The sequence below is a fragment of the Vipera berus genome (genome assembly GCF_964194415.1).
Source record: "Vipera berus genome assembly, chromosome: 3".
NCBI classification, from domain to species: domain Eukaryota; kingdom Metazoa; phylum Chordata; class Lepidosauria; order Squamata; family Viperidae; genus Vipera; species Vipera berus.
This window is the reverse complement of record NC_138204.1, coordinates 57,853,970-57,877,488: the sequence shown is the minus strand read 5'-3', so window position 1 is coordinate 57,877,488 and position 23,519 is coordinate 57,853,970. Positions and strand designations below refer to the sequence as shown.

Below are 23,519 nucleotides of genomic sequence, written 5' to 3'. Positions count from 1 at the left end.
CCTTTTTCAATCCCTGCCCTCTTTATTTAAATTATAAACCAGGTCATAATTCTGAGACTTTCTATTTGAGCATCAACCATTTAAGATGGTCCTTCCAAATAACAGGAAGAAGTTTTTCTTATCTAATTTTCTTCAGATTGAGAAAATATCAGAAAGCCTTGCTAAGGGGCAATAATTAATGTTGGCTTGATATCCTGTAAAGCTGTATTCTGACATTTGGAGAGAACAAAATAAATATATGTACATTTGTTTTTATCATAATACCTGGAGATAGCAGAAGAGAAGAGAAAAAAAACCTAGAGAAAACTGTAACATATTATGACTTGCAAATAGAAGTAGAACCACTGTGGCAAGAGAAAGCAAAGACAGTACCCGTAGTAATAGGCACCTTCAGTGCAATTCCAAACAGTCTGGAGCACAACACCATCAGAACTGACAAAATCACAATTAGTCAATTGCAAAAGGCAGTTTTACATGGAATAGCCTACTACATCCTGAAACAATACCTTTAATATTATTAAACAACATCTGCCTATCCCAGGTCATTGGGAAGGACTCGACAGATGGCCAAAAATGTCAAACCCCATCTAAGCACTTAGCTGACTGTGTGAACAACCATGAAAATATACTGTTTATTAATAATTACATGTACTCCTCATTCAGTGACCTCAATCGGGACTAGCAACTCAGTCATTAAGCAAAGTAGTTGCTGAGTGAAACCGTGACTGGGCTTACAAGCTTACTTCAGTTTTCTTTTGTTTTACAGGCTTGTGAAGGTCATAAATACAAGGGTTGTCACAAAGTTACTTTTTCAATCATGGTTATAACTGTGAACAGTTGCTAAACAAATTAGTAGCTAAATTAGGACTATCTGGATACCTTTTTTATTAAGGATAGCCAGGTTGATTGATAGGCTTGTACACCCAACTCTAAAATATTCATTCTAGTTCCTGCTACTAAACAAAATGTCTCAATGACTTATCTTCACTGCCTCAACAATTTTACAATTTGAGGGATGCAGATAGCATTATTTTGTTGTTGAAAGTAAAAGATGTAGGAAAATTTATTATGAAAGCAAAAGTGAAACATCTGAGTTCATGTTAAAACTGAAGTAAAAAAGGCAAGATCAACCGTACTGAATGTACAATCGATGGCGAAGCAAAGTTAGGTAATTTTGTTTTACCAAGCTCCCAAACAGTAAAACTATGTGCTGGAGAACAAAGAGAATGTTAATACTAAGGAGGAAGGAATGAAAAACATAAATAAAATCATGAAGAATGTGGCAATAAAGATCAGAATAATTAAAGCAATGGTTTTACCAATGGACCGTGTGGTTACAAAAGCTGGACATAGAGAAAGAGAAACAAAGCAACTGGTAAACAACAGGACGGTTTGCCAAAGATAGTGATACAACTCTCTCTTTCTTAGTTCTGCCTTTCCAATCAAACATAAGATTACGTAAGCAGTTTTACTAGATTAGGAAGCCAAATGCACAAATAAAAAAATAATAATTCTGCCAGCACATAGGAATCTTGCCCTGCATGTTTCTGTGTGTATCAGTGCCAAGGGTCAAATCCTGGGTTTCTTTCTTCTTTTTTAGACTATGGATTTTTGGCTTCACTGAAGCATTCTCTCATCTACCCCTTTGTTTACCAAGCTGCTACTTCTGGTGTTGATAGAAGCATATGCAGAGGAAGGGAGGGGGGGTCATCTACTCTATAATAAAAGCATGACTGATCAATTTAAACCTTTTCCCCTTTTTAAATGTCTCCAACACACATTTAAAAAGAGCAGGACTTTGATCACCTGGTTGCACCTGCCACTTTGAAGTTGTTGTCACACTCTCCCATGGTCATAGCCAGTGTGAGAATCGGGGAGGGGGGGGCTTTGCCTCACCAGTTTTAACTCTTTTCAGTAAGATCACAATCAAAAGGTTTCGTTGGAATATTCACAAAACAGTCAGAAGTTATTGCTAGTGACTGGTCAAGATGGCTAGCATTTGTCAGTGCAAGATTTAAGCTCCACTTGATGCATCTAATTAATTTTAATCTCATTTTAAGTTTCAAATGTAATTATGCATTGTGATTATTCAAGAATGGAGATGAAAACTTTGAAGATCTTACATCCATGCCAAGGGCTACTGCAACCTTTCAATGATATTCCACTGTTTTTCAAAATGTCCATATGCGTCCAACATCAATCGCCATCCTAGATATTGATTCTCAGTGCTAAGTCACAAGCTAAGGTCAAATATATTATTTCCACAGCAGACTCTGCTCATATTACCATGACTGCACAAAATCCAGAGATTCAGGCCAGTTCTGGGTATTAACCTTTTTTTATGCAGTTGATGAAAGAAAAACAAAAAGGTTTTTTTTTCATATTAGACTTTAAATTCCAGTGCAAGCATATGACCTAGGGCAGGGGTAGGCAACTTTGGCTCTTTTATGACTCATGGACTTCAACTCCCAGAATTCCTGAGCCAGCCTAAGGAAAGAGGAACATTAGTTTTAGGAGAGATTATAGATCATTTATAGAGAATATTTTTGTGCACAAAAATTCCCTGGCATCTCCATTAGAAAGAATCAATTAGCAGGTAATGGGAAAGATCTTACAATTAACTTTGTTTCCTATTTTTGAGGAGAAGACTAATCTTAAAATTGACTTTGAACCATTCTTTCTCTCCTTCCCTCCCCCACAGACATAGACACAAATGCATATACTAACTCATATAGTCTATAGCCTATAGCAGGGGTGGGGAACCTTTGCTCTTTTATGACTTGTGGACTTCAATTCCCAGAATTCCTGAGCCAGCAGGCTCAGGAGTTCTGGGAGTTGAAGTCCACAAGTTATAAAAGAGCAAAGGTTCCCCACCCCTGGCCTATAGTAATGCTATTCCCAGCTCTGTGTGGTTTCCAGCTGCCACCATAAGTCATCTGCTCAGAGCAGATCGGCTATTTTCTTGCAGACTTCCCGATCTGAGTTCCTTCTATCCTCAAGCATTACATACTACTGGACTTACCCAACTCATCCCACAGTTGTCGACATTTGTCAGTCATGCCCGTTCCTTGTTGCCTCCAGAGAGCAAGACGTGGATCGGCCATGAATTGCTCTGTTATCAGCGTCAGCATCCTAGCTCCATTAGAATCTCTCATGCGCAGCATTTCACGGACCTAAGATAAAAGAGGAGGGCATGTAGACTCTCAATCATATGGGGACTGGATTTAAGGGTTAGCTTCTACATAATCTTTGCCACATTTTGCCCATAGGGTATCCCACCATACATTTGGAGCTAAATTACAACTCTGATTATCCCGGGTGATCATGATGGCTGCAACTGACAGGAACGGAGATACCAGATTTTGGGGGTGGGGTGGGGGGTGGATGGAATTATGTACTTCTTATAAAATGATTTAAAAGCTTGCCATTGTTAAGCTGCCTACGTGGTTTGAAAATGTCTCTAAAGAGTAGATCTTGCTGAACAAATATCAAGCTATTCAGACAAGCCAAAGAAAGCATTTTTTCCTGAGAATAAGTGGCATACAAAATCATTAATAAAGAATATGATAAGCCAGATGGTGATTTTTATATTCTCCAGCCAGTACCGGCTAAGCCAGATAAACTCAAATCACGATCCCCATTTCCGACAGCGTTCAACTCCAAATGCTCTGTGGATTACTGAACTTCCAAATTCCCTCCTCAAAAAAATACCTTGAAATGTGGGTTTAGATTATGAGAATTCGTGGTAATCAGCTTGTCTCCCTTTACTGTTCTATAATTTGGGGGTAAGATGTTTCACTTCAGACTCTGAATCTCTCCTAATGATGGGTTCTTGAAAATCTGAACAATTCCAAGTAAAATGTCTAATCTTGTAATGTGATGCAAACTCTGTTTGAAAGAGAAAGGTTTGGTTTCAATGATATCTAATGCCTTATGGCAGGGCTTTTCAACCTTTTCACCCATTGTACCACTTTTAGGATATGGCAACATCCGAGTACCACCAGTCGCCTAGCAAGGTGTCAAAAACTTGATGACCAAAAAAAAAAAGGGAAAAAAGTGATGACGTACAGGTAGTCCTCGACTTACAATAGTTCGCTTAGTGACTGTTCGAAGTTATAGTGGCACTGAAAAAAGTGCCCCCCAAGCCACAGCCGAGCAAGACACCTGCCTGCCTGCCCAGTGAAGCTCTTCCTCCTGTCATTGTTGTGAGCATTTCTGTTGAGGATTGGCAGTGGGGGTGGGGTAGGGTGGGAGTGTTTGGTTTTTATTTCCCCCCCCTCTGCTGGGTGGTTGGACACTGTGACCATCATAAATATGAATCAGTTGCCAAGCATCTGAATGTAAATCACAAGACCCTGGAGATGCTGCAACATTCCAGCTGATCGGCGCTTCTTCTGGGCTCAGCAAAAGTGCATGGTCAGCGCCGAGGTCCAGTTGGAGCCTGGCGCTGAGCCTGGCGCTGAGCCTGGCGCTTCCGCTGAGTCCTGACAGCCCTGCAGCTCCAGCCATCTCTCGCTCAGGCTTGTGCGGTGCTACCACCGGTTCAGCTCATTCCCCTCCCCCACTACCACTTTTCTAGGATGGTCGCATACTACCTGCTAGGTGCCAAAGTATCACAGGTGGTACCCATACCACTGGTTGAAAAGCCCTGCCTTATGGAATAGATCTTCGAAGTAAGGTGTGGAATCACCATACCTGGACATTTTCCAATATAGGAAGGCGTATATCCTGCTCAAGAGATACAATTACAGAATTGCTTACAGAATGCCATTTATCATTTCTTACATGCTGGATTCTGCAAGGGAAGATATCACTTGATCTAACTAGAATTTCTCTAACACACTAGGTCCCTGAATAATATTTTCTCAAAATGTGGAATCCCCAGATGGGACATCTTAGAATAAGATATACACTGAAAATATTCTTTGATTTATATGAGGTATAAACATTTACAAAATATGTTATGGGGGTCAGTAGCTATTAGTCCTGATGACAGTGTAACTGCCTCTAAGGCTATTTGCAGACAAGCTAGTGAGTTGCCTTGTATAGTTAGTTGTCCAAAGTGAGAATAGATTGCCAGACTACGTGGCCTTATGGGTTTGATCCAGCAAGGACTGTTTATATCCTTAATTATATAGATTGCCCTAAATACAATTAAATATATTTCCATCTATCAATGAATGACTGTTATAAAATTGCAAGAACATATTTGGAACAGTTCTAAAACTAAACTTTGCAATTATGCATACATACAAGTATTTTCTGCCTATTTTTTAAAATAACTTTTGTATATCATTAATATTTAGACCATCTTGACTGCACTTGGCTATGAAAAACTAGACATTAATGCTTATGGATTAATCTCAGGCCATGTACTTACTATTTTTTTTTTGTCAGAAGCATAGATTAATTCAATGTGAATACCTTTATATACTGTAGTTTATTGATCTGAATGCTTATACTTTCTTGAAAATACTACCTTCAACACACTTATACACTGTCAGTACATTCATACAGTTCATATTGGAATTTATATATATTCATAAGAAAGATTCTAGGTATTCTTTTTTCATGATAGTCATGTGAAAGAACAATTTGCTATATTGTTCAAACTCTGTTGACTTAGAATAAAAACTAAGAGCATTAAATTCTAAGTAAAAGTAGCACATACTTCTAAAAAAGCCTTTAGTAATTGCTTTTGAAATCACCGCTACAGTCGTTTTCTTTTAGCCCAACTCACCTTACAGGACTGTCGTGGAGAATGATAAAAAAAGTCACTGCTGCTATTGAATCATAAGCAAGTCTTACTTGTTCAGATGGCTTTGTATACTGTATCATTTAGTTCTACCCATTATAAAAAGTATTGGCGCAGTTGTGCATGTTTGCATACATGCACATGCCAAAATCCAGCAATGGAGAAACACAAAGTTATATGTTCCACTTTTTCCACTATTATTTTTCTATGTTGCAATCCTTTATTAAAACCAAAATCCCTACTGTAAGGGTTTGATTGATACATCTCTCTTGAGTGAACTTAATCATCAGAAAACACAAAAAATGTCTACCAAAACCAAATACGTAATGATAAGCTAACTGTAAGATATAATATACTTTTTGACTCCTAGTGGCCATTGCACCAATGCAATTTAACATGCCACTGCCAGCCCATTCTTTGGAAAAGACTGAAGGATATAAAGCTAAATGTTTCAAAGCTGATTCCACAGAGAAAAGAACAGCAAACTGAAAGAATATTATAAAACTTCAAGGGCAAGAAGTTTTTGCAAACGTGACAGAAAAGGGAATCTATGTCTCACCTTAGCAAACATGGAATTGAGTTGCTTCCCAGAGCCATAGTACCCTCCTTGGGAGAGGAACAGCTTCACCTGCTCTCGAACCTGTTCCTCATCCAAATGCCAGCAATTTTCATCATCAATACTGGCTCCCGCAGTAGGATCTGGAGCACCTATGGCAAGAAAACTCAGCTGTTAAAAGAAACCTTGTCCATGGCTTTAAAAGGGTGGAATTGCCTATTATCCCTAACTCTATTATACGGTAAAACGAGCTCCTTAACCTTAGCCACTTTAAGAGGAGTGGACTTCAACTCCCAGAATTCCTTAGCCAGATTCATCTTAAAGTGGCTTAAGGTTAAGAAACACTGCTCTAAGGTTTCCATAAATGGAGAAGAACTCCTGGTGACTTTACACATCCACACAACACAGAACTGGTTTGTCATTTCATTTTCCAGGATTTCCGTTAAATACCCAAATTTTATCTTTGGTATTCCTTGGCAGTCTCCTATCTAAGTTATTAAGCAGGCTCTAACCTACTTACTTTCCAAGCACAAACAGGGTTAGGGTTAGAGTTAGGGTTCAGCCACCTTCTACCAAGTGCTGAGGTATATACAAAGGGGAGAAAAAACAAACTGTTCTTAGGCAAAACAACAGTGTAGTACCACAGTATGTGTAATTAAAAAAAAACAATATTCAAATTAGTACTTTTGTTTTCAAACAAACAAAAAATGTAGGGTTATGTTTGTTTTAATTGCAGCTGTAGAGCCAAATAAAATACTGTAAAGGTAGTAAAATAACAAATTATTGTCCTGGCCCAAATAATTTTATTTAAAAAGAATCAGAAAAGCAAGGGAGAAATTTCAGCTCTATTATGTCATAAAAGGCTTGACGTTGGTAGTATTCCCCACAACTGCTCCTTCTGTAAGCTAAAAACAAAGTAAGAATGAGTCCCTTCTTTGTTACTAAAAATTTTATAATGCATCATTTTGGGTAATATCTAACATGAAAAGTCTCCTTAGCTCAGTTTTCTCCACTGAGGCCCTCCTGATAAATTTAGGAGGCAAAGAAAGTCCAGTTTAAATTCTAAGATGATCCAAATGACTCCCACCAAGACTTATACTTGGTCTTCCTATGCTGATGTCTACTCAGCAATTCATATATGACTATCTTTCTTGGGCCTCAAAAGAGAGAAGCTATCTCTCTAAACTTTAGAGTCTAAAGCAGTGGTGGCGAACCTTTTAGAGACCGAGTGCCCAAACTGCAACCAAAACCCACTTATTTATCACTGGGTGCCAGGTGGGCGTGGCCCACTGGGTGGGCGTGGCTGTGGTCATGGAAGATTGGGTGGGTGTGGTCACCTCAATGTTGCTCGTGGGGAGGGACACCTGTGGGGGGTGGGCAGGGTTGGGGAGCTCCAGGAGGTCTCTGGCAGGTGGGGCGGTAGGCAGGAGACTTATCCTGTGGGGGTGAGGCGAGGCAGGGTGGGGGTGCCATTGCCATGGGGCAAGGCAAGGGCTGGGGCAGCTGCTGCCTGACACCATCGGCCCCCGCACACAGAGACCAGTGAGCGCATGGGGGCCAACGGTGTCCATCAGTAGCCACAGCCTGCCAGCCCCTCAACAGGCGCACTCTGGGGCTCCACAGCCCATCACCAGCAGTTCAAAGAAGCCATCTCCGAGATGGATGATCGGCCAACAGCTGAAGAGGTGATGCAGTGGGTCGTGCCTGGAAAAAGGAGAGCATGCAAGGCCAGGAGGGACGGGATGTGGGGGAGGGAAACCAGCCATGCCGGGATGCATTCAGCTACGTGGGACCTCGGCAAATTAGCAGGCAGCTGGTTGAAGAGGGATGGTTGCCACCTCTGGGGCATGGCGCGGGTGCCCACAGAGAGGGCTCTGAGTGCCGCCTCTGGCACCCATGCCATAGGTTCACCACCACTGGTCTAAAGCCATGAACCTCTCAAAGACAGCACACGAAAAAAAAAATACATTGCTGAGCCCAGAGGTTTCACAAAATGTTTGGAGATGTCCATACAGAAGATAACATTCTTCTGACACACTTAATCTTAGCTATGTTGACTATTTTAAGAATGACTAAGTATTACATGAAACAGGCTGAGAGCAATGAAAGCCAGTGATGGTGGGACCAAAATAAACATTATCTTCAACAGCTTGAGAGTGATTTCTTTCTATTAGTGAAGGAACCAATGTTGTTACTATTACAAAGTTATCGATCAAGGATTCCTTTGGCTAGGATTACCAGATATCTGTACAGGCAAAGGAGGATGTGAACAACTGCAAAAGAGAAACATACCGTTTAACTTTCTTGGCATCCATTTCAAAAATTACAGCAAAAATTTGCAAAAAGCCCTATTTCAGCCAACATGTACATGAAATCACTTTTTCCATCATCAGAAAGACTGATTTTTCTAATCATAATATTTTCCCAACAAATCTTTATTTTGAAGAACAGATGCTGGCAGTAATATAGAATTGGTGATGACATGCTTTTCAAATTTCATCATAGAAAATATGACAAGTTGTATAATCTACCGGTTATAGGGATCATAGATTTGAAGGGGATGGATTTAACCTGATTGCTGGAATCAGGAAATAAATTAAATATTGTAAGTTTAGGCTATTAGTTTATTCACATACAAAAAGAGCAATTTAAAAGATCACAATACATAAAAGTTTGAATGACTGCCATTGTGAAAAAAAGTCCAAAAATACCCCCACCCAAAGAAAAACCAAAGACACTTAAGCTAGACAATATTTTATTTTAAAGTATGCCTGCTGGATGGAAGATTTGTCCTCCTTTTGCTTGATGTCTGATAGCCCTACCTTGGGTAGCATCTTGAGGCAATTAATATTTGCTATATGAAATTCTGGAATAATATCCCATTGACTACTGAAAAACCAAGACACTAAAAAAGCTGGACAATATTTGATTTTAAAGTTTGCCTGCTGAATGGAAGATATAAAGACAATCCTATCTACTGTGCAAGCCAAACTCAAGAAAGAGAAAACCAAAAATAGTAGACGTTAGATGCCAGTTTATCATTCAAGAGCTTTGAGAAAGCCTTCAAACATTAAAGAAGAGTTTAGTGTTTTTCAATTCCTGATCCCAAACATAGTTTTAGCTAATAAACTATTTCCTGAGTACTGTATCTATGGGATGGCCCAAGCATCCCATAGATAAACTGGAAAATGGGGAAATCTTTTTTATCTTTCATCAACCAGTAAGAAACAACACAAGAAGGCTGGGGAAAAATCCTATTTAGTCAGGAACAGCTGCAGTAATTTCTGGAAGCTATTAAGTTCTATACATGTACGTACTTTTATGTATATTGTTGGTAACATGCCTACATGTTTTTCCACTTATGGATGAGGTCAAGGAGAAGTTAGTAAGACTAGACTTGGACTTAATAGGTTACTGACTCCTAATCATTTAGAATCCTCTTGCTTTAATACTTTTTAAGGTCTTTTACATTACTTTAGATAACTACAGCCCTGGAAATATTTAAGATTTACTTCTGCAAACTATGTATTGTCTGTTTCCGCACTTAAGTCTCAGACTTTTAAAGGTTGCAGCAGAATGCTTATTAAGGAAGAATAATCATATCCAAAAAGCAGACTTTTCTGTTTCCAGAGCTTCAAGTCCTTTTTCTTGCTTCTCAATGTCTTTCCCCTACACAACACATTGCAATAAATGCAAACATTTAGCGTTGCTTACTTTTCAAGCTTCAACTTTGCAGTGGCACAATTTGTCTGTAAGAACAGCTGAGTGCCTCACTGATGTGCTAGTCACAATGAAATCTTTCCTCACAAAGCATCTTAATGCCATAAGACTAAACAAAAATATTTCTAAAGTTAAAAGGAGTTATGCTATAAAATGAGATGCCAAATTGATGAGCACTTATTTTTTTATTTTTTTGAAGCCTCTAGAAAAAGAGAGAATAAGGCAATATTTACAAGGCACTCAGCTGTACAGCACTCCCAAGAAATTAGATAGCATTCCACATTGTTATATCGTTGTACTCAACTTCAAAAGCTAAGAAAAAATATATTCTGTTTTCTTATCACTGAAATGCTTCAATGGCAACTTTGTAAAGACAATTGCTTCTATAGAGAAATTACCAACATTATCGATCTGGATGTCTGACATTAGATAACAAAAACCAAAATAAAAAATCCTAATCTATACTGGCTTATGCAAAAGAAGAGAAAGAAAACTCCTGGATGGTAATTTCAGTTAGGGATAAATCATGGTGCCCGGAACATGCAACACTGACCTTTATCCCATTTCTCTAATGTTTATTACTACTCTTCAGTGAGTTAAAAGCTCATAACTGGAGTGAGGAGACATGGCAAAAGATAGATGCAGCCCTTTCCAACTGAACCTAGTCAACTGGATTTGTCCTTGTCAATAAAGCTCCATCTCTACCACCATTAAGAAAAAGCAGGCCAGTAAATGCCTGCTTTAATCCTACTCAGAGGCAATTAACACTCTCAAAATAAGCAGCATTGTGGAGCAAAACCAATATATTATAACAATGAAATTAGAAAAATGATATTGTAACTGTCCCATCAGATAGAAGCCGGATGACTCATAAGAACTACAGGGCAGAGCAATAGGGCAAAGCAGTTTTTGCAATCCCTAGGCATCTTCAACTGAAAGTAACAGAATAACACAGTTGGAAGGGACCTTGGGAGGCTTTCTAGTCCAACCCCTGCTCAAGCAGGAAACCCTATATCTTTTTAGATAAATGTTATCCAATCTCTTCTAAAAAAACCTCCAGTGTTGGACCACCCACAACTTCTGGAGGCAACTCGTTCTACTGATTAATTAACTGTCAGGAAATTTCTCCTTAATTCTAAATTGATTCTTTCCTTGATTAGTTTCCATCCATTGCATCATGTCCTGCCTTCAGGTCCTTTGGAGAACAGATTGACCACCTCTATGTATACTTTAGTTCTCATTTAAACTAGGGGCAGGTAATCCATTATTCTGTAGATAAGTTTGAATTTAAATTTATATCAGCCTCAATAAACCCAGCCACTGGCAAAGGATTTTAGGACTTGTTGCTCAAAACCTTTTGATTTCACTGGGTTATTTGCCAGAGTTTTCAACAATCAGTGAAGAGGCTTGCCTGCCAAGCCTCAGGGTTTGATTTGTACCTTACAGAAAAAGTACCAGTCTATAATTACCCCAACTTTCAGAGCGTTCACTGGACTTTCGTAAGCAGGAAGACTTTCATTCAATGTTCAAGTCATTAAAATATTTCTGGTCATCATAAATCAGGGGTGTCGAACTGCCGGCCTGTGGGCCGGACGCATCATCAGGAAACCACGCCCACCCCATTGCCGGCAATGGAGAAAAAGCTCCAATACATTGCACGACGTCACGTGACATCGCGAGTTTGACATGTCTGCCATAAATCATGGGCCAGGTTCACCAGCAGCAAATGAAATGTTTCTCCAGCTTTCTTCACTACCGATTTTATCTTTACACATATTAGTAACAATTATTTGGTTTACAACTGTCAGACAATGGGAGGTCCAAATATCTGTCAACTTTGATTTTATTTTATTTATAAAAAAGATAATCTTTATTTCTAGGATGAGCACAAGTGAATTACTTTTCTAAACAAAGCAAGAGTAAGAAAAAAGGAAAAGAAACAATACAATGGTACCTTGGTACTCAATGGCTTTGAAAATCATTGAACTTAGCACTCAACGCATTTTGATGTGCAAATTTTATTCTGGTACTCATCCTTTGTTTGATACTCAATGCACAAGCTAGAACTTGTTAGTGTCAGCTGCCTTATGACTCATTACATTATTTCTTATGGGAAAAATTTGTTTAATATTCGTTTTGGGTACTCATCATGTCGCCCAGAACCAACTGACAGTAGTATCAAGGTTTTCCCTGTTTATACTTCTTTCTATGTTTCAAAATAGGCAACTCTTATTTTTATTCCCAGTTTTATATTTTAAGTCTGTTATTTATTTTTTGGATTTATATACCGCCCATTTCCCGAAGGACTCAGGGCGGTTTACAGGGCAATTAAAACAATACAATATACAAAGTTAAAATAGAATTAAATTAAATAGCCCCGAAAATTAAAAACTAAAAACCCAATCCCTCAGTCCAGGCCAGCAAGCTCGAATAGCCAGGTTTTTAGGTCCCGGCGAAATGAGCGAAGGTCGGGGGCCATCCGGAGTGATTCCTACAATTATGAGGAGAAAGCTTAATAATCAGTAAATTTAATTTTGGTCTGTATTAAAATTTTACAGACCTTTTACTACAGTTCTTTGGGACGAAATTTAAATAGTGATTTAACTAGATTGACATCCCTGAAACCAACTGTTTCCAAAGGAATTAACTGATTCAAGCATTTCCTTGAGGGTGGATGAACTCTATGTCTCTTTAATAGAAACACCCTCTTCTTAACAGCAGCCTTCCAATGAATTCACACAGTGATAGGTAATCAGAATCAAAGCCAAATAGAAAGAATAGCGTGTGTGCATGAGGAAAGAAGGGAGATAGCTACAGGCATTTAGCAGTTCACAGGAATGGGATTCTCCCTCTAGCCTTGAAGGAAGAGGTAATGGCTCCTGTCCTTAAGTAGCTGTCACTGGACCCAACTCATTTGAACAGTTATCATCCTTTCACCAACTTTCCGTCTCTTGGGAAGGTTGTTGAGATGATGGTTAGACAATAGTTGCAGAAGTTCTTGGAGGAAACAGATTATCTGGATCTATTTCAATTGGCTTTGAGACTAGGATACAGTGTGGAGACAGCATTAATGGTCTTTGTCAATTACCTCTGACAGAGGCAGGGGAAGGTTGGGTGCACCCATCCTTGTGCTCCTAGAAGTGTACATTCTCTGTTATGGTGTCTGACTACCTAGTATATCATTACCCCCCACCCCCAAGATTTGTGCAGCTTCTACCCCCTAGGAGTTCCACGACTTTATAAAAACATAGTTGTGCTCCTGAGCCTGGGTTAGGTCGAGTACCTGGTGGATTTCTTTGTGTCATGTAACATGTTTTTTTTTTCTGGGTTCACCCGTTTTTGTTTTTCTACTGTTTTCCTTTCTTTTAATTATTAAGCCTTAATTATTCCCTTTTTCTAAATTATTAATTAGGCAGCCAGTTTAGCCTAGTGATTAAGGTACCAGGCTAGAAACCAGGAGACTGTAAGTTATGCTCTTATTTCAGCTTTCCTTTGCTTAACAGACTTGTGGAAGTCGTAAATGCAAGGATTGATTACAAGTTTACTTTTTCATTATTGTTGTAACTGTGAAAAGAACTTCAAACAAAGCAGTCTCTAAAGGATGAGAACTTGTATAAGCTTTGTATTTAGCAGCTAAAAAAAAAAGCAAGATGCTGTAAGAGCCAGTTTTGTCTAATGGCTAATGTACCTGGCTAAAAACCAGGAGCCTGAGTTGTAATCCCACCTTAGGCATGAAAGCCGGCTGGGTGACTTTGAGCCAATCAATCTCTCTCAGCTTAACTCACCTCACAAGGTTATTGTTTTGTGGAAAATAAGACAGGGAAGGAGTATTACATTCGCCTCTTTGAGTTATTTATAAAAATAATAAAGGCGGAATTTTAAAAAGTGATGATATAAAAAGCTGATCTACATAGGGTCAAACTGTGAAGCCCTTGGTGCTCTCTGAGTTTGGTTATTTGCTTGCTGATGTTTCTGCAAGCAAACATCCAAGCTCAGAGAGCACAAAGTATACCATCAGCTGATCTGTCAACTCAAAATAATTAGCTGGAGTCTAAATTGAGAATGTAAAAAAAATATCACTCATTCTCACTTTAATATACCTAGAAATAGCAACCACGTCTTTTCTGACATCACGGTAACAAGCTTCTGAGTAACCTTCTGCTAGCAGCTGATAAATCCCCACACAGTAACAAATACAGGGCATTCAACTTTTAAAACTCAGTCGTTATAGAACAGAAAAAACTGAACACCACTCTCAACTTTCCTTGAAATGTGGGCCTTTTTAAATATAGTCACTATGAATCAAATTTCACTTCTACTTGGCTTTTTCAACAAGGCAAGCTCCTTATGTGTGAGAGAACCATTCTCATCATACCTACCCACATGAACAGACTGGAGAAAAGTAGCAGTTCTATCAATGCTAAGGAAGGAACCTTCAGAACAGAAATATAATGCTACTTTATAAAAAGTGACTAGCTTCTCTCCTTGTTCATGCTCCTAAGCAGAAAGTACAAGCATTACATATGACCTGACAGTGTCACAGTATATTTAGAATCCAGAGTATTAGGTACTCAACCACTTCCAGCATTGTTTGTGGTTATAAACTTCTTTTCCTGAAGAGAGACAAACAGTTGTGACAGCCAAAATCTTTTGGTGAAAGATATGAGCCTGCACACAATTTGTCAGGGAGCTGTAAAGATTCTATATTTTAAAGAATTAAGTGCTTCAGACAGTATAAACATGGTGAGAGATTCTTCTCATCTTCAGGTTCATCAGGAACTGAGCATGTTATTATGATTTGGGCTGAATTTATTTCGGCCTCGTTGACTTACCGTGCACTTGATTGATTTCAGAGTTGGAGGACAAGATTTCATCAGCCAATTTCTGGGCTGTTGGGAGCACTTCAGTGTGGTGGGCTGTAATCAAATACTGAACAAATTTTTGGAGCTGGTCCCTGTTCATTTGGAAAAGAGTCTCTGATATGGGAAGACGGAGTTTGACCTGATCAGGCTTGCGAATCCTGTAGAGGGAGAGTGCCACAACATGAGCACAATAGAAAATGTCCTTGTTCCCACAATCACATGTCACGGAGGTTATCTTGCACCGGTCAAAGCTGATGGCCACTTTGTAGGTCATTTCTGGTTCTGCTGCAGTTGCTGCTTCTGTCACAGTGCCACTCAGGTGGAATCCTGAAAGGAAAAAAAGAAAAGAAATAGATTACTAGGGAAGAGATCTTTATTATAACACACCACTACCTAGTTATACCCATGTTCACAAGATGTGTTCATTAGCCCTCCCCAACCTGGTATGTTTCAGGTGCATTGGCACATAATTCCCTATATGCCCAACCACAGCAAAGGTAATACTCTTCTCTATCAAAATATCAACATATATATATTGAACATCCTTCCAGCTGAGCAGCCTGTGTTCTTGATTTGAGCCAGTTAACAATAACTATAAAATGCAAGAGTGTACACAATATTCAGTTTCTTTCTGAAACACATAAGCTCCCATTGCCCATTCCAACTTAACTTGATTCGGAATGCAATCCTACTGGCATCTTATAAGAGGTAAGATACATTGACTTCAGAGGGCTACTGCCACAGAACTCTGTACAGGTAGCTCACATTTCTGTTGTTAAGTAAGACATTGATAAAGTGAGTTTTGCCCCACTTTATGACCTTTTTGCCACAGTTGTTAAGTGAATCACTGCAGTTAAGTTACTTACACAGTTAAGTGAATCTGACTTCCCATTGATTTTGCTTGTCAAAAGGTTGCAAAAGGTGATCACATGACCTTGGGACACAGCAACGGTCATAAGTATGAGTCAGTTGCCAAGCATCTGAATTGTGATCACATGATCATGGGGATGCTGCAAAGGTTGTAAGTGTAAAAAATGGTCGTAAGTCACTTTTTTCAGTGAGTGCCACTGTAACTTTGAATGGTCACTAAATGAACTGTTGTAAGTTGAGGACCACCTCTATGGAAGTGCAGCCAAGTCTTAAGCTGGCTAATATTCCCACATGATTACTAGGCTGTCACAAGAAAAAAAATATTTAGGATAATTCCAGTAAATACTGGAACAAAGGTATCTAGCAGCAATGTGGCCGCTGTAATCATTGCTTCATTTTACTACCAATAATTACCATGAACATTACTTAACTTCTCCATCTGATGGCTAATGAAATTTAACAACATGTCACTTTTGTTAACTGTCACCTCCAGAAAATATGATTTAACATATTTTAGAAAAGGCAAGCCTTTCAAACTTATCTGAATGTCAGATACTTATGCAAGGTACAACATGATTATCAAAATGTACATTAACTTTGGACAAAGTATCCTTAAAGGTAAAGGTAAAGGTTCCCCCGCACATGTGTGCTAGTCGTTTCCGACTCTAGGGGCCGGTGCTCATCTCCGTTTCAAAGCCGAAGAGCCAGCGCTTGTCCGAGGACGTCTCCGTGGTCATGTGGCCGGCATGACTAGACGCCAAAGGCGCACGGAACGCTGTTACCTTCCCACCGGAGTGGTCCCTATTTTTCTACTTGCATTTTTTACGTGCTTTCGAACTGCTAGGTTGGCAGAAGCTGGGACGAGTAACAGGCGCTCACTCTGTTACGCGGCACTCGGGATTCGACCCGCCAAACTGCCGACCTTCTGATCGACAAGCTCAGCGTCCTAACCCACTGAGCCACCGCGTCCCTGTAATATGCCTTAGATATGCCATATTTCGTGGATGGATGGACATTAAAAATGTTGACAAAATTAGAACCATTTCCACCAGAAAATTGCCACACACATCACTTATTAATCTCATGAGTCACAGATGCTAAAAAAAACAGCCACAGAATACATCTAGGATGGACAGGACCACCAGAAAGAGGGTGCTTTTGCTGTATTAATTCCAGCAAATTACCCCCAAACATAACTAATCTGCAGAATTGATAATAAAAGCACATCAATATAAGCTACTTCTCTTTTTTAATGGTACAAGACATGTAAACCTCATCAATTAATTTCAGAAAAGTGAGACCACACTGCATTAAAATATTTAAGCCACTCCCACTCAAGATCTCAATCTGTACACTGCCTTGTTCACCCAGTTGAAAAACATACAAATGCTCTGCACGGTTTCATTTGCTAAAGTGGAAAATGAAGTAAATAATATACAACAGTAAAGATAAACAAGTTGTATTTTGTGACAGAGGCAAGTGGACAGTGAAAATAAAAAGTGGTATCGTGGTATGCCACAAAAGACATGGTGACTAGACACCATCAAAGCTGGCATCAGCACAAACTTTCAGAATACCTAACAAACAATGCAGTTTTCCTTTTTGCTTATTTACAAAGTTCCAATTTTGTGGTCTTCTATTTTTTTTTAAATGAAGGGTAAAATTCTCAGAAAAGATTAGGGGTGCATATACTTCTAGCCACCAGAATTGAGCAGAAGCCTGAAGTCCCCAGGTTAAATAACAATAAGACAATTGACTACTGGAGAACCTTAAGACAGAATGGAAGCGCAGCCGAGTTTTATAATGAGAATGATGTTCATTTAATGCAGCGTAAGTGTGTATCTCTTTGCCAGGAGTTTCCACTATAAAATAGTATTTCCAGAAACTTATTCTCCCAGTGATTATAATTTCCCACCCTTGAAAGCAATTCAGAAGAGGAAAAGCAGAAATAAAGGAAGTCAGTGAAAGAGCATTTGTTCTGCCCATCCTTGCTCAATTGATTTATTTCCTTCCCAGCCTTATAGATAATCAGAAAGTCTCACATTGTAACATGTCTACAGTATTGTCAGAATGCTTACTTTGTAACCATCCTATGCATCAACCATTTCATTTGTAATTTAAGGGTTAAATAATACAATAATAGTCCAGCATTACTAGACACTGGATTTATGATTATTGCCAAAGCCTGATGGGGAAATCTGTCTGAGTTTTATCTTCTGGAACAGTAGCTTTGACTCCAACCCTAGATGGGAGTAGCAATGATCTAGAGCAGGGCTTTTCAACCAGTGGTACGGGTACCAACTGTGGTACATTGGCACCTGGCAGGTGGTACGCGACCATCCTAGAAAAGTGGTAGTGGGGGAGGGGAATGACAACACCACACAAGCCTGAACGAGAGACGGCTGGAGCTGCAGGGCAGTCAGGGCTCAGCGGAAGCACCAGGATCAGCACCATGCTCCACCTGGAGCTCGGTGCTAATCCCGGCGCTTCTGCTGAGCCCAGAAGAAGCGCTGATCAGATGGAATGTTGCAGCATCTCCAGGGTCTTGTGATTTACATTCAGATGCTTGGCAACTGATTCATATTTACGACCGTCACAGTGTCCCAGGGTCATGTGAAGTGACCAAAACCTGCTGCAACCACCCAGCAGATGGGGGGGGAAAATAAAAACCAAACAACATCCCCCCCGCTGCCAATCCTTAACAGAAATGCTCACAACAATGAAAACCTTGGACAGGAGGAAGAGCGCCGCCAGGAGGGCAGGCTGGTGTCTTGCTTGGCTGTGGCTTGGGGGGCACTTTTTTCAGTGCCATTGTAACTTTGAACAGTCACTAAGCAAACTGTTGTAAGGCGAGGACTACCTGTACTTCATCACTTTTTTCCTTTTTGGGGGGGTCATCAAGACTGGTGGTACTCGGATGTTGACATATCCTAAAAGTGGTATAATGGGTGAAAAGGTTGAAAAGCTCTGATCTAGAGGCAGCTTACTTGGGACAGGGCTACTGAGTGCCTGTTTGTTACACTCAACTAGAGGAACAAGTTAAAGATTCTTCTTGTGCATTGGCTGTTGTGCTGCCTGTTACAATCTTTGAAAAGCTTCTCCATTACTCTCAAGGCTGAAATCACATCATCTTTTGGCACTGAGTGATTTCAATCATGACCTGTGGCAAAGCCTTGAGAAGACTTGAGATTCCATGGTCTCAATGATGACCATGGACTTATACAAAACCATCTTGGCTTGACTCACACCAGCAGTCACACTCTTGATTTTGTGTTTGCCTCAGAGCAGTTGCTAGATAATCTGGATTCGGAGGTTGTGTCATCTAACATTTACTATGGTCAGATCATTTTATGGTCCAGATGAGACTGTCCGATTCATGGAATCCCTGCAGGGGGAGTAGACTGATTAAAATGGCATGCCCCAGGCACCATATGAATCCAGATGGACTTCAGCAGGCAGCTGGTGATTTACCAGGCAACCTGATAGGTAGCTCTATTGATTGCCTGGGTAGCCACTGGCAACAGAAGGCAACTTGACGCCTCAACAAGATTGTTCCCAATCAGCCTCTCTTTGTTCATCAACTCCAGTTGTCCCCATGCTTTACTGAGTAGCTCTGGGAGATGAAGTTTCATTAGAAATGCTTAGGATGTTGGAACAAGACAAAAAGTAAATCTTTCTATATTGATCTTGGCAATAGCATTTCTATATTGTTACCAAGAAGATCAGGAGTTAGATATGAGAACCTTTATTTTTTACTATGAGCACACTGGCCCCAATTAAAAATGAAATTCTATTGCCTGCTCTCAAAAGAAAGTGTATATCTACAAACACACAGACACACACACACACACACACACACACAGACACAGACACAGACACACACACACACACACACACACCATATAGATACTTCACAATATGGTTGGTGGCAAACCTGGCATGACAGATGGGTCAACAGGGTGAACAGCAGCAGACTTTAGGACACGGCCATGAGGAGAACATGTGCTCAAGAAAATGGTGTTAGAAATATTAGTCCTAGCTCGTACATACTGGGGCCTATCAATAAGTGTTGAGCCTAACTTGAGGCAGTCTTTGTTTTAAAAAAGACAATAATAAGGTACAAGATAAGTGGTCTTTCCTAAATTCATAATATGATTATATACAAAGTCTGGATACTTACTGTATTTCATGTAATCTATGAAGTTTTTCATGTAATTCACTTATTGCATTTCTATATTTTTTTGCTTGCTAGAAATATTCCACAAATGTATTTCTTATGTAAATTCATATCAAACTGATAGATGTTTGTGTAACAAAAGATGAAAAAATGATTAACTGCATATATGCCTTATGTTTTTGCCAACTCTTACAAGTTTTATAAGACAAATTCTTTCAGAGGTTTTTAATCAGCAGCATCAAAACTATCTATATAATGCTGTTCTTTTTAAAGCAGTGCCAAAACCCACATACAGATGTGATTAAGGACTGAAGAGTGTTTCATTTTAAAAACTGGATTTTTAAAAATAAGTCTTGTAAATAGGACATGAAAGCTTTTAGACTGATGTAAAAACCAGAAATATATTCAGAAGTTTTATCCATTGAAAACCTCTCTGATCACTATATCATTTCTCTTCATATATTTCACTTTAAATAGCATATAAAACAATTTGCAGGCTCTACTTCTATACCACAGCAGGACCATTTGTGTATTATACTATTAAGTGATATGGTTTAGTCAAGAATGAGGATGATCATTTACACTATCTCAACTGTATGAATGGGTATGGCTAACAAACTAGTATGCTTTTACACTAACCAGAAAAAGAACCCATGGTTTGTTGAATAAATAACTGGAGTCCTTAATCCAGGGGTCTTCAAACTTGGCCCTTTTATGACTTGTGGACTTCAACTCCCAGAATTCCTCAGCCAGTGTGCCTGGCTGAGGAATTCTGGGAGTTGAAGTCCACAAGTCATAAAAGGGCCAAGTTTGAAGACCCCTACCTTAATCCATGCTCCATGACTCCTGTAGAATTGAAATTTGGCAAATTTTAAAAAATGTTTTATGACATTATCATAAAGTAGTTTATGACAAAATGCAAAATATTCCGGAAAACTTTTTCTGGGCTGATGTTTGGCTGTTCAATACAGTTCAACATGGGCTATTTTTAAGACAGAGGCATCTCTGAATGTACTGATTTTTTTTTAATGAAATGAAAGTTATGAAAAAGAGAAAGATAACATACTCTTACTCTATTTGATTATATAATCGATCTCATTGCTTTAAAAGTTTCTTCTTTATTCTCCACTGTTGAACAGAAGTACTTTGTACCTATTCTGGAGCAAGCAGAAAACTGCCAGCAAAGCCTACCCTTTCTCTGTATCAAATCACTTGCAGTCACTGATTCCCACCCACCACATATTCCGCAACAAAGTAATGCATCACAAATCCTAACAGATTTTATACGCTGCTGGACAGTGGCAGAAAGGAAGAAAATACTACTTTAACCAACAGCTAAGGATAATTTTAAACTGACTCATGAACTTGGGTCAGGATGAAGGTGACAAGACTGGGTACAGGAGGAAAAAAAAATATTGCCAAGGAGGGCATATTCCTGTTCTAGTCAGTAGGCTGCATGAAAAGACCCTGAAAAGAACTAGTTTCTTATAGGATTTTTGCAAGTCTATTAAAAAATAGTAACTTGACATACTTAGTATTCAACAGCTTATTGTAAATTATTTACCATGACTAAGAATGCAATCCTAAGTGTACTTGCCATGAAAAAAAAACATTGAATACAACAGTACTAACCCTTTGGTAAATGTTGCATCAATTTATGCTGTTATATTTGGAATATGCTATAGCAGTGATAGCGAACCTTTTAGAGACTGAGTGCCCAAACTGCAATCCAAAACCCACTTATGTATCGTCAGATGCCAGGTGGGCGTGGCCCATTGGGTGGGCATGGCCCATTGAGTAGGCGTGGCCTATTGGGTGGGCATGGCTGCGGTGGTAACGGCAGACTGGGTGGGACTAAAAAGTTCAATCAATCAATTCCAACTTTGCGGGATCTTTTTTTTTCCCCACGAGAGGTTGAAATTGATTGAACTTTTTTTTCCCCGCACACGGTGGTGGAGGCCTAAAGCGAGAAGGTTTTATAAAACCCATCTGAAGGCCTAGGACTGGGGCGACGGCGCGCATGCCCACAGAGAGGGCTCTGCGTGCCACCTGTGGCACGTGTGCCATAGGTTCGCCAGCACGGTGCTATAGGCTTACAGACTCCTTTCTTGCTACGTATCTACATTTTTATATGTTTGACAACATGTCATGACATCCAAACTAAAAATCATTCTGTTGTTTTCCAGCCTTTCAGTGGTAGCTTTCCACATAGTTAGAATAAATAGTTAGAATAGAATAGAGCTGGAAGGGACCCCTGGAGGTCTTCTAGTGCACCTCCTTGCTCAAACAGGAGAACCTACACCAGGGCTCATGCTGGCTCAGGAATTCTGGAATTTGAAGTCCACGAGTCATAAAAGAGCAAAGGTTGCCTACCTCTGACCTATACCACCTCAAATCAGTGTATTGTGCAATCTTGTTCAACTGTTCTTTTGACTACGGATGATTAAAAAGTAAACATTTGTATTTTATTCTATTAAGGTAAATTATATTGTATTTTTAACATATGAGGTATTAATGCTTTCTGATATATCACCAAGAGTTGGAACGGTTGGGAAGTTGTACATATATTGCAAACAAATTGTAGATTGTGGTTTGGATTCTAAAGTTAACTGGAGTATGCCCAGTTCCAGTGTCATGCCAAAATACAATTCAGAAACACAGGAAAGAGACAAAGCCTGCAAGTCTGCAGCACATTCCCAGCTCTCTGTAAAATCAAGCTCAGTACTATTAGTAGGCTGATGTTATCATAGTTAAAAGTGTGGAATTTCATAAAATAGATCAGGATCCAAGTAAAAGTTCCACTTCAATATAATTTCCTTCAGGTACTGTGAATGGTAACCAAGTGCCATATTATAGTAGTCCTCGTTTAATAATTGATTCATTTAGCAACTATTCACAGTTTACAGTGATGATGACAAAGTAAGTTTGCGACCAATCCAAATAAAGCTTCAATTAGCCTGACATTTATGACTTTTGCAGGTCTATAAAGCAAAGGAGGGCTGAAATCAAATTGTAAGCACAGTCAGTTTCACTGAATGACTTCTTTCCTTAATGAGTAAGTTCCTAGCCTCCACTCTAATTGCTAAATGAGGATTACCTGTTGTACATTTAGCCAATTTTGAAGATTGAGACAGTCTACAAGAAAGAGGGTGCAATTCACTTTTTTATATTAAGTAAGATATAAATGTGCCCAGAGTCCATCAATTTTTTTTAATGTTTAAGCTTTTAAAACAAAAATCACTTTAATTTCTAGCTGTCATCACACTAAACTGTCAAAGATTAACTAGGGAAGAGCATATGCAAAATATTTATCAAAAGCTTAGCCAGAGATTAAACACTAGTTTTTGGGGGCAGGACATGTTAACATGAATAGTTCACTTATATTAGCATTTCAGATGCATTTGGCCAAATTTCTTGGAAACCACTAATAGTCCTGGGAAACTAGAAGCCAGAAATGAAGAATACAACTTTTACAAAATATCACTGTTTCTATCTATTCAGGAAATCTAGTTTGTCAAACTCAGCTGCTGTTGAACATACATTTTGTATTGAGAGAGAGAGGATTTTTGTATTGTAGAG

At 39.2% G+C, this 23,519-nt stretch overlaps 1 protein-coding gene across 1 annotated transcript in view; it reads right to left on the bottom strand.

The window, feature by feature from the left end:
• The window catches only part of ZSWIM5 (zinc finger SWIM-type containing 5), a 161,064-nt gene that overhangs the window by 26,153 nt on the left and 111,392 nt on the right, over nt 1-23,519 (bottom strand). Inside the window, exons 2-4 of the mRNA XM_081325709.1 lie at nt 14,864-15,220; nt 6,315-6,463; nt 3,023-3,173 (exon numbers count right to left, since the gene is read on the bottom strand). Coding sequence (XP_081181835.1) covers nt 3,023-3,173; nt 6,315-6,463; nt 14,864-15,220 — 657 coding nt within the window. The remainder of the gene's footprint in view (nt 1-3,022; nt 3,174-6,314; nt 6,464-14,863; nt 15,221-23,519) is intronic.